Source organism: Micropterus dolomieu, linkage group LG17, assembly GCF_021292245.1.
Source record: "Micropterus dolomieu isolate WLL.071019.BEF.003 ecotype Adirondacks linkage group LG17, ASM2129224v1, whole genome shotgun sequence".
In the NCBI taxonomy this organism is placed as follows: Eukaryota; Metazoa; Chordata; class Actinopteri; order Centrarchiformes; family Centrarchidae; genus Micropterus; species Micropterus dolomieu.
Window position 1 is genome coordinate 35,407,362 of NC_060166.1, and position 14,387 is coordinate 35,421,748.

The window sequence follows — 14,387 nt, forward strand, 5'->3', positions numbered from 1 at the left end:
CCATAAAGGGATGGACATGGTCAGAAACAATGCTCAGGTAGGCCGTGGCATTTAAACCATGCCCAATTGGCACTAAGGGGCCTAAAGTGTGCCAAGAAAACATCCCCCACACCATTACACCACCACCACCAGCCTGCACAGTGGTAACAAGGGATGATGGATCCATGTTCTCATTCTGTTTACACCAAATTCTGACTCTACCATCTGAATGTCTCAACAGAAATCGAGACTCATCAGACCAGGCAACATTTTTCCCGTCTTCAACTGTCCAATTTTGGTGAGCTCTTGCAAATTGTAGCCTCTTTTTCCTATTTGTAGTGGAGATGAGTGGTACCCGGTGGGGTCTTCTGCTGTTGTAGCCCATCCGCCTCAAGGTTGTGCGTGTTGTGGCTTCACAAATGCTTTGCCGCATACCTCGGTTGTAACGAGTGATTATTTCAGTCAAAGTTGCTCTTCTATCAGCTTGAATCGGTCGGCCCATTCTCCTCTGACCTCTAGCATCAACGAGGCATTTTCGCCCACAGGACTGACGCACACTGGATGTTTTTCCCTTTTCACACCGTTCTTTGTAAACCCTAGAAATGGTTGTGCGTGAAAATCCCAGTAACTGAGCAGATTGTGAAATACTCAGACCGGCCCGTCTGGCACCAACAACCATGCCACGCTCAAAATTGCTTAAATCACCTTTCTTTCCCATTCTGACATTCAGTTTGGAGTTCAGGAGATTGTCTTGACCAGGACCACACCCCTAAATGCATTGAAGCAACTGCCATGTGATTGGTTGATTAGATAATTGCATTAATGAGAAATTGAACAGGTGTTCCTAATAATCCTTTAGGTGAGTGTATATTCCTACCTACACATTGTTTACAGCTTGAAGATGGAAGGTCTTTGTCCACAATCCTCATACGTGAGGCCTAAATCTTCTACAAACTATGCAATCTGTATGTGCAGAAATATCTGTAGTTTTTCAAAGCTCACCAGTTCACCTCATACTGCAGCTAGAGTGCTGAGATCCGCCAATCTCCTCCTCCTGGATGTACCCAGAAGCAGATTTAAAACCAGAGGCGATCGAACCTTTAGTGTAGCTGCCCCTAATCTGTGGAACAACCTGCCAGTCCATATCAGAACGGCCCCAACTCTCAAACGTTTTAAATCACTGTTAAAAACACATTTCTTTTCGTTGGCATTTCCTTCGAGTTAAGACTGTTATTATTCCTGGCAATTTTAATATCACTATATATCGTATACTGTATATTATAATGTTTTATTGCTGTACTTTTACTGTGTGAGGCCAACCTTGGTTGTTTTAAGTGTGCTATATAAAAAAACTGATACTGATTGATATTGGTATTGATACAAGGTGATACTTCTCCTCCTGCTCAGTCGGGGAAAACACTGCTTTCCATGTTGATGGGGTGCTGTGGCTCGACCAAAACTTTTTCTTTCCAGCAGAAGGCTTCTTATATCCTTTTTTTTTTTGTGGTTTGTTCTGTATGAAGAACACATCCAGCTCTGTTGGCTGAGACACAGTATGTCAGAAAAAAACCTTCTGTTCTTGTGTTTGTGTGTTTTATATTTGAGTATTAACAGGGTGAGGAGATCACATCATGTCTGCTTAGATGATGGTAGAGCTGGAAAATAATTTAGTGTTTACTGCCCTGCAGTGGTCACAAAGAGGAACTACCTCAAGGCAGCACATGTCAAGTCAGTGGTAACACAGTAAGAAAACACATAAGTAATGTTTTGGACTATACCATACTTTCTGCAGCAAAATTCATTTGGTTTTCTGTTGTGAGTGATTAAAAGTGGAAAAGGGCGTGTACTATTCTTTACAAATACTGTATTAATAATAAGGTAGTAGTACGTATTCTTTAAGATATTTGTTCAAATTTTCATTGGCAAATATTTAAACTTAACATTGATTATAATTGATTATACATTGATTTTTGCAAGTTGAAAAGATAAATTAAATTTTATATATTTTACCACTGTGAACATACAAATGTATTTTGGAAAAATTTGAACATTTTATTAACAGAAAAACGGGAAAGAGTGTATCAATGTATGTATTTGATTTCATATTTTATGTTGTACTTCATGGTCCTTACAAAGTGGTAAGGTAAATAATAAGGTAAGGCTATATTGTGCAGCTCCTCATCATACTTGGAAAGTTCCACACCAAAAAATTAAAGTGGACTGGATCTAAACCCTGCTTCAATTGATTTACTGTTGAACTGAAACACAACTGCACCTCAGCAGAACACTTAAAAAATAAAGAACTGAATTTGAGCTTCTGGCAATGTAAGACGTATCTGATTATTTGTATCTTTACAATTTTTGTTGATATAATGAACTTTACATCAATAAATTAAAATAACACAGTAAGACACCAAACTGACATCTCAGACACCAATAATTAAAAAATAAATCTAACGTAACAAACTGAAGCAATCAAGAAAAAAATAGAGAAATATTGATAAAATTATTATGTAATTGCTCTTTAGTGTTATGTAGTTAACTCCACATCCTTTAAACATAATAATAGAGGTATGCATTCTTGTTTGGAGGTAGTCATGTTAATATTAGGTAATAGTATCTGTACGAATCCCAATCGAACAGCAGTCAGGTGCAAAAATATGTTACCAAAATGTGAAGCTCATAAGGAGTTGCAATTATTAATGATACACTTGAAAAAATGCCATTAATGGTAAGAATCTGCCCTTTTGAGCAAGGAATTCAAAGGTCTATCAAAATAAAAGCCACAAAACTCAGAACAAAGTTTTTTATTTTTTGCTTGCACGACGTGTTGAGTGTTTTTAACAGATGGAATTTGCACACCATTTATATTATATTAAGTTCACCTTGTACATCTTGATATAATATTTGCACGTCTTGCCCTGTTTCATATACTGACTGATATGAATAAGATATTGAAAGTTTTGTCTGATTGTATAAATAGAATAAACCAACACCTATTTGATTAATATTCCCCCTGAGTGCACAATAAAAAAGAGATGTTCTATCAAAACAACCCAACACCAGTTTGATTGATATTCCCTTGCGAGCACAAATAAATACATGATTCAGTAAAATAGTCTGACATTACTCTTACTTGACAAATTATTACTAACATACTACAGACCAATGCAACTGATTGTCATTTATATTTAATTCATATACTTTTAATAAGTTGGTGCAATTTTAAAGTTAGTTCCATAATTTCTATTGTGTAATAAAGGGTTGAAATACCTGCAACTAGAATAGAAAAAACCTTTTTGAGGACCTTAACCTTTGACAAGTTCAGTTCATTGTGGATGTTTGCGCCAAGTTTGAAGAAATTCCCTCTATTGTCAGCATAGTGAACATGGTAAACATTATACCTGATTAACATACACATGTAGCATTGTCTTAGTGAACATTTTAGCATGCATTAGCATTTAGCTCAAAGCACCACGGTGCCTAAGTACAGCCTCACAGCAGAAGGGTCCAGCTTTGGCCTGTAGACCAGGGAGCCCATTGTGTATAATCTCACAATGGACCAATGGAGGACTATGAGGTCGCTGTTGGATCTAGGTCAAAGTTCATCACAAAAGAAGATGGCACTTGAGATTGTAATCCACCTTTTAGTTTCAGTCTTTATGCTAATGTTATGACTCCCCGTATTGTTATTTGTATTGTAAAGAATTTGTTTAATTTTATGCTGCCATCAAGTACAATGTTTACACATGGGTGGTAGAAATTGTGCATTCATGTTGTGTTGGAATAATTGGAAATTTGTTTTCCCTAACTGGGAAATTCAAGTAAACGCCCTCTGAAGTCAGAACAATTTGGAAAGTCAGAGATTTTTGGCACACACACTCTACTGCATGCTGTTCTCTTGTAGAAATCCACTCTCTTTGAGCACAGTATTGACAGTTTGTATGAGGCGGGTGCTGTAGCTCAGCAGTCGGTCATCGTAAATCAGCTGGTCTGGTTTCAGCTCGGTTTGTTTCACAGCTCTGCACAGACAGAAAGCAGAAATCCAACTGTTATACAAACTGAGCTACAAGCACCAGAGTGCTCAAATCTGCATTTGAAAGATTTCTTTTAATAATAACCTCAATGTCCCTCATAGAAACAGAGGGGACTCTTTGATAATTTAACAATGCGATTTTTCAATCCAGTTGTGTTTATCCAAAACTGATCCAGAAAAAAATTGGATTCATTTAAATTGCTGAATTTCTTTAATCAGGTTTCTACTCTTTGTAAGTATAATCTTTATCTTCAGCTCACTGAATTCTAGGCTGGGCGGTAGAATTAAAAAACAATTACCAACATTATGATGGAATTCTGTGTAATTCTGTGAATTAGTATTGATTGAAACTACACTGCTGACTGGAGCCACTGCTGATGGTGACAAGCAGGGATTAACCTGTGACTTTCTGTAGATATGAATAGGTCCAACACAGGTCCTGTTTAAAAGGGGTATAGTATAAGGTGTGTCGTATTGTTCAACTCTAGAGATTGTCTCCCTTGGGTCAATGATTATTATACAAGATGTAAACAAAAAATTTGATACAAAATTAAATTAAACTTTTAACATTATGTCAATAAGAGAGAGATTTCAGAGCCGTCCAATAAGCTCACTACGAACGTTGTGTAGGGCCCCACATGTTAAGAAGGGCTCCACCTCACTCTCGTGTTAAAAGGTTGAAGCGAGTGTCAATGTTTACAACTTTGATGAGAGGATAAAGATGAATCTAGCCTATCCTTCTGGACACAAGAAGAGAAAAAAAACTCACTGACAGCAGTCAGGTAAATGTGTTTTCTCTCCCCTCAAAGTCTGATGTCAGCAGATAACAGTGATGTTAAGTTAACAAGCATCTTCAGTGCATCTCTCTAGTCTGTCTTGCTAACCCAGCTTGGCAGCAAATCTCTTGGTCTATCTGTGTTTTGGTTGCTTGCCAGACTTTGTGCCTAAACAACATTACAATAAAATACAACTATTATTTAAGTTTGATGAACGCAGACGGGAAACAGTGTTTATAAACTATGTTCATGCGCTCGTCAGCCAGTCCAAGCACAGTGGATCCACATTCAGTCTCAGCCAGTACTAGCTTGGACCCAGTACAGACACCTTCAGTAGGTCACACAGACCCAGGTGAAGTACAGGTTTACTGAGAAAATAGTGCAGAGCAAAATTTGTGCACAGAAACTGATGGTGTAGGTGGTATTGACACAGATGTTTCAATAGAATAAATGCAGTTGAATGCATTAAATGAACATCTTATTAAAAGAAAAGAACAGTGCTGTAGTTACTTACAAATACAAAAATTGTCAAGTTCAAATTCAAGTTTGATGGAAAAAACTTTTAAAAGCAGCTCTCTGGATCTTTGTGGGCTACGGCTACCAGATGTCATTCAGATTTCTGTAGAATAAATGTAAAGTCATTTTTCCTCTCTTCCTGCAACCTCTCTCATGGTTGTGAAAATTCAATTTCACTATGTTTACACCTGCTTTTTAGATAATTTCCCCAACAAAACTCACCATCTCAGACTGTGGGACTTCAGTGAATCCAACAAAATACATAATAAACCGCAGTTAACATTTCTACTTTTATTTGTATGGTCCTCACTTAAAAGCATGTAAGGAGAGTGGCACCCATTGAAAACACTTCCTATAACATCTCTTGGGTCTGTTTGATAAACACATTTACTCCTTCAGGAGAAGTCTGTTTTATTAATTGTTTTTCCTTGCAGCTACTGAACCAATGATGTGGAGGAATTGTGTCACATTCTCCCAACAAATAAAAGTACAATCACAACTGATCTGATTAGGAAGTAAACAACCATTTACCTTGTGTGGTACATCCGTGCTATATTCCTGTCAACCAAGGTGCAGCCTTTCTGTGAGCTCAGCAGTTTGTGGACGGCCGTGGAGAACACAGTTCGTGGGTTGACAATGATCTTCGTGTTACCGTAAAGAGGGGGTTCCTGGTACAAGTGAGCCAGGATGTTCACCCCGGGCACATTCTGCCAGCTGGGGCTCTGCTGGGGCAGAGTTTGGGAGGTGGGAGGAGGCAACTTGATGGTGTTGGGGAACACGTTATTCTCAAACAAGTAACACAGGTCAGCCCCATATTTCTTTTCCAGCAGAGGCAAAAGCGCCGTCCAACTGGTAAAAAAAGAAAAAATATACTGTTACTACAAGTTTTAAACACTACACACATACAAGCAGCTTAACAGAAATAAATGCTTTCACACACAACAACAGTATAATGGAGTTGGAAGCACACACACAGATATATACATATAGCCACTCTCCCAGTTTGGGGGTCACAGCCCCCAGTGCTCCAATTACTACTGGCACCACTGTTGCTCTTACTTTCCACATCTTTTCTAGCTCCTATTTCAGCCCTTGGTGTTTCTCAAGTTTCCCGTGTTCCTTCTCCTTGATGTGGCTGTCGCTTGGGATTACCACATCTATCACTGCAGCCTGTTGTTTGTCGATCAACACGATGTCTGGTTGGTTAGCCATCACCAGTTTGTCAGTCTGGATCTTGAAGTCCCACAGGATCTTATCTCATTCTCAACTCTCAGCCCATACTCATGGCAGATTTTCCTGTACACTATGCCAGCTACCTGGTTATGGCGTTCCATGTACGCTGTTCCTGCCTGCATTTTACACCCTGCTCCTGGGGTCCTGCCTGGTGTGGTAGGAGTTAGAACACTGAGCTAGGAGTTATTTCTTTATCAGTGTTGATGGGTTTCATCAGGTTGCCCTGGTTCCTTAGCACCTGACGCGGACCTTACTGGTATTGTGTTTGCGGTTTCACTCATGCCTGAGGTAGGCAATTAACATTAAGGACCTTGCCTGGATACCCCTGCCCTGACAGGGAATCGAACCTACAGGTGATCGTTGGTTTGATTCCCGGTCAGGGTGGGATCACCTGTACCAAAGTCAGTTGCATTAACCACTGAGCTAACCAGGAGCTATAGCTATATATACATACACACACACACACACGTTGCATTTGTAAACATCATTAACTCCTCCTATGAAGCATCAATTAGTGCTTTATAAACATTATAAATGAGTGTGAGATCAAAGATTGTATTTCATCAGTCAGCGTACTATAAAAACATGATAACTTTATTGCAAACCAAGCATCATTTACCAGAGGTCGATTTATCAAAAGACTCTCATTAAATAAGTGCTACCTGTCGACTGTCTGGGGCAGAATGAGTTCGTCCATGTCCTGCAGGGCCACATATCTGGACTGGTACATGTATCTGTAAACAGTCATTGAGAGCAGCAATCTGGCCAAAGTAGTGGAGGTCACCTGGGCCGTGTTGAGGAAGCCAACCTCGAGATACATTCAGAAATCTGGACAGAGGCCAAGGAATCACCTCTACTAAACCTGAAAAGAAGACATTGTAAGAATTAGATCAGAAGGACATGTGTTAGCAGCGAAGGGGTTTTAATTCAGTCAGTACAACTTTAATCAAAGAAACTTTTGTTTGCTTTGCAGTAAGTTATGTTTGGTGGTATGACTCTGTTCCGGGACCTCTACTTTATAAGGCGCCTTGTATGGAATTTGCCAAAAAACACTAAGAGGAGAGTCACCTGAGCTGCCAATTGATGTTGACTGGCTTTGCTTTGAGATCAGCTGCTATCAACTGGGCCCTGTTTCAGAAAGCAGGTTTAAAAAAGTCTGAGCTTATCCCTGAGCTGTGTTGAATGAGCCTGAGATGGGAAACTGAGTTTTTGGTTCCAGAACAGCTGATGCAATATAATTTACATAACTATGTTTTCAGTGGTGTATAAAGACCTCTGCGCGGACCGGCTGCAGCTGGCCAAACGGCCTTCATGCAGCTTGGCTCTGATGTCGCAGGCAGACCATTTCCTCCACTCGTCGGGGGAGCGGCATGGTTATGAGCCCACCTCATGCGGACCCCCGGTGACTGTCTGCCTCCGCCTCCCTCTCCCCACCAGGAATGAGGAGGAAATATTCTGCTTGTGACATCGGAGCCAGACTGCATGAAGACCACGCAGCCGGTCCGTGTTATGTTATGGGAGAAAGCATGTGCAGCTTTGCAGCAAGCCCAGGCTGCTTGCTCGGCTAACATACAGCTGGCTCATACAATGTGGGGAAGTGAGAAACAGCAATGATAATTTTTTTCCTCATAAGCAGCTGTTATGTAAAGTGCAACAGTAAGGTCACGCAGTTTACAAGAAACACATTTCTCCCCAGCATCACTGTCGCCTGCAGTGCGTAATGTGTTCGGCACACGATGATTCTGAAGTGATTATGAATGAGAGAGCAAGCAGCAGAACGTGACGGGGAAAGTTAGCAGAGGAAAATATTTAAGTTACTTCTTAAGTTGTCAGTCTGGCGAACATGTGCAGTGTAGGTCACAGTGTGTCTGTTAAGTCTGTTGTTGGGGATCACAGAAAGGACTTGTGAGCGGAAGTAGGCAGGCACAGAGGCAGGACTTTATTTAAAGAGCTCAGAGATGGCAAAGGAGTTTGGGGGCTGGCGGAGAGTTTCCAGTCTCGGGGGGGGATCCGATCGAAAGCTGTGAGCAATGGACTGGCGATCCAGAAGACAGGCAGGCTGGCAGCGACTCTGCACCAAGGTGGAACTGTGGCAGACAGGAAACAAAAAGTTAGGCAAAGTCACAAAAGGTATTTAGGCAAACTAGGAAATTGGCCGGAGCGATATACCACTGTGGGTAAACGGACAAACTGGCGACGAGTGGAGACTGAACCAGAGCTTAAGACTGCAGGCCTTGATGAGTTGATGAGGTCCAGGTGCGGAGTGCTGCAGGTGGAGAGAGGCCAGGCTTGGACACCCAATCACACAGACATGGGACAAGACACACATGACTGACAGAAACAACAAGGGCGGGGACACTGAGAAGAGGAAAAGAGACCAACCCAGTACCCCCCCCCCCCCCAAAGGGAGCCTCCTGGCGACCCTACCAAGATGGGCCCGATGGAAGTCCCTGATCAGGTCGGCATCGAGGGACCCACTGCCTCTCCTCTGGACCGTAACCCTCCCAATCAACAAGGTACTGGAGGCTCCTCCCATGGCGATGGACATCCAATAGGCGCCGAACCAAATAGGCAGGGTGATCGATGAGCCGGGCGGGAGGAGGGGGCCTAGACGGAGGGCACAAGGGACTGGAGATCACCGGCTTCAACTGGGAGACATTGAAGGTGGGGTGGATCCTCATGGACCGAGGCAGGTTGAGTCTGACGGCCGAGGGGTTGATGATCCTTTCGATGGTGAAGGGGCCAATAAAACAGTTTTCGGGATTCCGATCTGAGAGAGAGATGTGTGTAGCCAAACTTTGACCTGGTTCATATGCAGGGACTGGGATCCTATGTCGGTCTGCCAGGCGATGGTTGTTCTCCGTAGATCTGAGGGCCGCCCGAGTGTCCCTCCAGATCTCACGACAGCAACGGAGGTGGTGTTGGACAGGGCATTGTGAGATCCTTCTCCTGGGCCGGGAACAGGGGGGGCTGGTAACCCAGAGAGGCCTCGAAAGGCGACAGCCCCGTGGCAGCGCTGACGAGGGAATTATGGGCATATTCGATCCAGGCCAGGTGAGAGCTCCAGGTATGGGTGTTCTGGGTGACAACGCATCGGAGGGCAGACTCCAGGTCCTGGTTGGCCCTCTCAGCCTGCCCATTGGACTGCGGGTGGAAACCTGAGGAGAGACTGGCAGAACTCACTCCATACTTTGGAGTGGAACTGAGGTCCTCTGACACTATGTCCAGGGGGATACCATGGAGGTGTGACACGTGCTGGATGAGGAGATCCGCGGTCTCACAAGCTGTGGGTAACTTGGGCAGAGCGACAAAGTGTACAGACTTGGAGAAGTGGTCTACTATGGTGAGTATGGTGTTGTTACCATGGGAAGGAGGAAGACGTGACGAAGTCTAGGGGGATGTGAGACCATGGTCGACCCCGCACGGACAAAGGGTGTAGCTTGCCGAAGGGGGGGGCGCGATGGGAGGATTTTCCCTGGACGCAGACTGACAAACTCCCGAGCATCGGCCTCCATGGTGGCCCACCAGAGGCTCCTCTTAAGCAAGGACAGGGTTCTCTGAAAACCGGGGTGGCAGGCAAAACGGGAGTTGTGGATCCACTGCAGAACCTGAGAGTGGACAGGATCGGGTACAAACAAACAGTTAGCAGGACCGTTACCTGGGTCTGGATGGGAGCGTTGGGCCTCCTTGATGGCTGACTCAATCTCCCAGGAAATGTCCGCCACCACACAGCTAGCAGGGAGGATGGTGTCTGGGTCGGAGGCGTCCATGGGGGAGTGGAACATCCTGGAGAGGGCATCAGGCTCAACGTTCCGGGAGCCGGGTCTGTGAGTCAGAATGAAATTAAAGTGCCAGGCGAGAGTTGAGCCTCTTAGCGGTTTGAATGTAGGCGAGGTTCTTATGGTCTGTCCAAACAATGAAAGGTTGCTCTGTGCCCTCTAGCCAGTGTCGCCACTCCTCTAGTGCTAGTTTGATTGCTAGGAGTTACCGGTCTCCAACGTCGTAATTCCTTTCAGCAGGGGTCAGACGACGAGAGAAGGTGGCGCAGGGATGCATTGTCTGACTGGAGCCAGAGAGCTGGGACAGCACGGCCCCCCACCACCCGCTGTCAGATGCATCCACCTCGATGATAAACTGTCTTGAGGGATCTGGGTGTACTAAGATGGGAGCAGAGGTAAAGAGGGATTTGAGCTTGTTGAAGGCAACCTGGGCCTCAGGTGGCCAGGAGAAAGGTGTCTTGGTGGATAAGTCTGGTTAGGGGGGCTGCGACCTTACTGTAGTCCTGGATGAGTTGGCGAACCCAAGAAATTGTTGCAGCTGCTTGCGGGATTCTGTTCTCAAGCAGCCGCTGGAGAACCTAACGGACGTGGGAAACATGCTCAGAGACATCTTTGGAAAAGATAAAGATATAGTCCAGGTAGACAAACACAAGACGGTTCAGGAAATCACGAAGAACATTGTTAACCAAAGTCCCTTCGGCACCGGAATCAATAAGGGCTTGGAGGGACAGGGAGATCGAGGGGGTGCATAAGGTGGCCAGGATGGACAACCGTTGAGGAGCGTGTGTGGGGCCAAGGGGTCGACTCCTCAGTAAACCCACGCCTACCGAGGAGTCCGACCTTTTGGCTGAACCTGGGCACCAAGAAACAAAGTGGCCCTTGGTGCCACAATAAAGGCACTCCAAGTCCTTTGTCTGATGCAATAAGGAGGTCGTTAGTAATTTTCACCAGTGCTGTCTGTGCTATGATGAGCTCTAAATCCTGACTGAAAATCCTCAAATAAACTATTGCTCTGTAGAAAGTCACACAGCTGTTTAGCAACTGCTTTCTCCAGAACCTTAGAGAGAAATGGAAGGTTAGATATAGGTCTATAGTTGGCTAAATCATCCGCATCAAGTTTGGGCTTTTTCAGAAGAGGTTTAATTACAGCTACTTTAAAGTACTGTGGTACATAGCCTGTTGATAAAGATAGATTGATCATATCTAGTATAGAGGTGCTGACTAAGGGTAAAACATCTTTAAGCAACCTAGTCGGGATGGGGTCTAAGAGGCAGGTTGATGGTTTAGATGAAGAAATTATTGAAGTTAGTTGGTAAAGATTGAGGGAAGCAAAACAGTCTAAACATGTATCTGGTTCTAATAGCTAGAATTTTATCATTAAAGAAGCGCATGAAGTCATAACTACTGAGAGCTATGGGAATACTTGGCTCAATAGAGCTGTGACTCTCTGTCAGCCTGGCTACAGTGCTGAAAAGAAACCTGGGGTTGTTCCTATTTTCCTCTATTAATGACAAGTAGTACGCTGCTCTGGCATTACGGAGGGCCTTCCTATAAGTTTTAAGACTATCTTGCCAAATTAAACGAGAATTTTCCAGTTTGGTGGAACGTCAATTCTTCTCAAGTTTCCGCGATATTTGCTTTAATTTGCGAGTTTCAGTATTATACCATGGAGCTAACCGTCTTTGTTTTATTTTTTTATTTTTTTTAAAGGGGCTACAGAGTTGAGTGCCATTCGCAGTGAGCCTGCAGCACTAACAAGATGATCGATTTGGGCCATGTAGAGTGGGAAATTACGTTATCATTTTATAATGGTGTGCTGGTTTCTCTTAGTGTAGCATCCCGATGGAAAATGAAGAACTTAACGTTAGCTTGCCTCGCCGCGGCAACCGGAGCTGATGGAATCGCATCCTTAAATTTAGCTACAGCACTATCAGACAGACATCTTGTAAAGAATTTTTTGCCCAATGGTGTGTAGTTCAGCAATACCAACTCAAAAGTTATCAAACAGTGGTCGGACAAAGGGATTCTGTGGGACCACCACTAAATGTTCAATTTCAATACCATACACCAAAACAAGGTCGAGGGTGTGGTTAAAACAGTGAGTCGGTTCATGAACACTCTGAGAGAAGCCGATGGAATCTAACAGAGAGATAAACGCAGTACTAAAGCTGTCATTCTCAACGTCCACATGAATATTAAAATCCCCTACAAAAATAACTTTGTCCGTTTTAAGGACTAAAGTTGACAAAAACTCTGCAAATTCAGATAAGAATTCAGAATACGGACCAGGTGCTCGGTACACTATAACGAAGAGAATTGGTTGCAGTGATTTCCAACTTGGGTGCGAAAGACCAAGAACAAGGCTTTCAAATGAGTTATAGTTTAGGTTTAGAGCTGATTAGTAGGCTAGAGTCAAAGATAGCTGCAACGCCACCTCCTCGGCCTGTGCCTCGAGGAATGTGAGTATTAATATGACTGGGAGGGGTGGATTCATTTAGGCTAACATTCTCCATCACCCAGCCAGGTTTTGGTAAGACAAAATAAATCATCATCATATGATATTAGTTAATTTACTAGTACACCTTTAGAAGAGAGAGCTGATGTTTAAGAGTCCACATTTAACTCTCCTATTTGTTTGCACTACTGCGGTTTTAATTTTTATGAGGTTTTTATGTATAGCTCCTCTTCTGTTTACCTTTGATTTAAATAATTTCGATGGTCGGGGGACAGACACCGTCACTATAGGTTTTTCACTAAGTAACTCCTGAAATGGAGGAGCAGAGAAGTGTGTTAGTCTGGATCTGTGATCTTTAAAGCAAACAATTCCGCGGCCGGGCTCTTCTGGGGGGGGGGGGGCGACGTGCGTAATGTGTGGAGCGGCAATAGGATAACACTACACGCAGGGTTTTGTGTGTATCCTGTTTGCACTAAGTGGCGAGTGGATAGTGTCACGGATAACCTACCAAAGGAGACCGTTGTGTGACAGCTATGTGTGAATAGGCTACTCCATCGCCAGTGCACAACTTCGTTGATAAGCACGACGGCATCAGGCTTGTATTTTTCCGGTCTGGCGGCGGCAGCAGGGCAGACTGCTCCTTATCCTTCCTGCTTCCCCTATTGCGACTGCAGGTGACGCCGGCCTCGACGCTGGCTAGGTTGCCGCGGCGAGGCAAGCTAACGTTAAGTTCTTCATTTTCCATCGGGATGCTACACTAAGAGAAACCAGCACACCATTATAAAATGATAACGTAATTTCCCACTCTACATGGCCTACTTTTAATGCCCATAACATAAAGCTATAACCCATGATTCTATACCAAGAAGAAGACCATTTAATGTTCAATTGTAGACAAACATACTGGGAGTTTTGGGGAGTAACCAGTTACATGTAATTTAGTCAAGTAATGAAGTTACAAAATAAATGTAAGTGTGGTCTGTTACAGTTAGGCCAACTGGGAAAAATATCTAAATCAAAATTACTCATGAAAATGTTCATGATTATATTGGGGGTTACATCAGAATATTTTCTGTAAAAACCTCAGCTATGTTGAATAATTTTAGTTTTGTTGCTTTGCATGTTTTTCATATGCACATTAAAACTAGAGAAAACCGTTTTGCCTCAAGGAGCTCATTGAACACTAATCAAACCCATTTAAAGATCCCTTTTATTTTACAACCGTAAACATTTTGTGATGGGAATATATTGAACACACAGTATTTCTAGGTATTTTTCACGCTTCCTTTTGATTTGATTTACAAAAGAACCTTTTAAAAATTTGGACAAAGACATCATACTAACAAAGCTAAAGCACTGTTTTGTCAAGTACAAACTTCTCAGATGACATAACTTAAATAATTAAGTTGAGTAATATCTTGGATGAATATTATATCCATATAATATTGCTTACTTTTAGATTTGTGTAAAAAATTTTGTACTGGCGGTCTACCCACTCTCTGGACAAAGCCCTCGATTTGCTGTTGCCGGAGAGTCGGATTGGCTCTGCTCTTCCCGTTCACGGGTCTCTGAGTGGCTCCTTGCACAGAGCAGATGACTGGTAAGCTATGGGT

The 14,387-nt window shown here is 43.2% G+C and overlaps 1 protein-coding gene across 1 annotated transcript; it reads right to left on the minus strand.

Moving 5' to 3' along the window:
- Nucleotides 1-8,456: 8,456 nt before the first annotated feature.
- LOC123986617 lies at nt 8,457-10,192 on the minus strand. The gene is made up of 2 exons (XM_046074975.1): nt 8,710-10,192; nt 8,457-8,627 (listed from the first exon to the last, which is right to left on the minus strand). The coding sequence occupies exon 1, from the start codon at nt 9,678-9,680 to the stop codon at nt 8,964-8,966; it is 717 nt and encodes a 238-aa protein (XP_045930931.1). The 5' UTR covers nt 9,681-10,192; the 3' UTR covers nt 8,457-8,627; nt 8,710-8,963.
- Nucleotides 10,193-14,387: the final 4,195 nt, after the last annotated feature.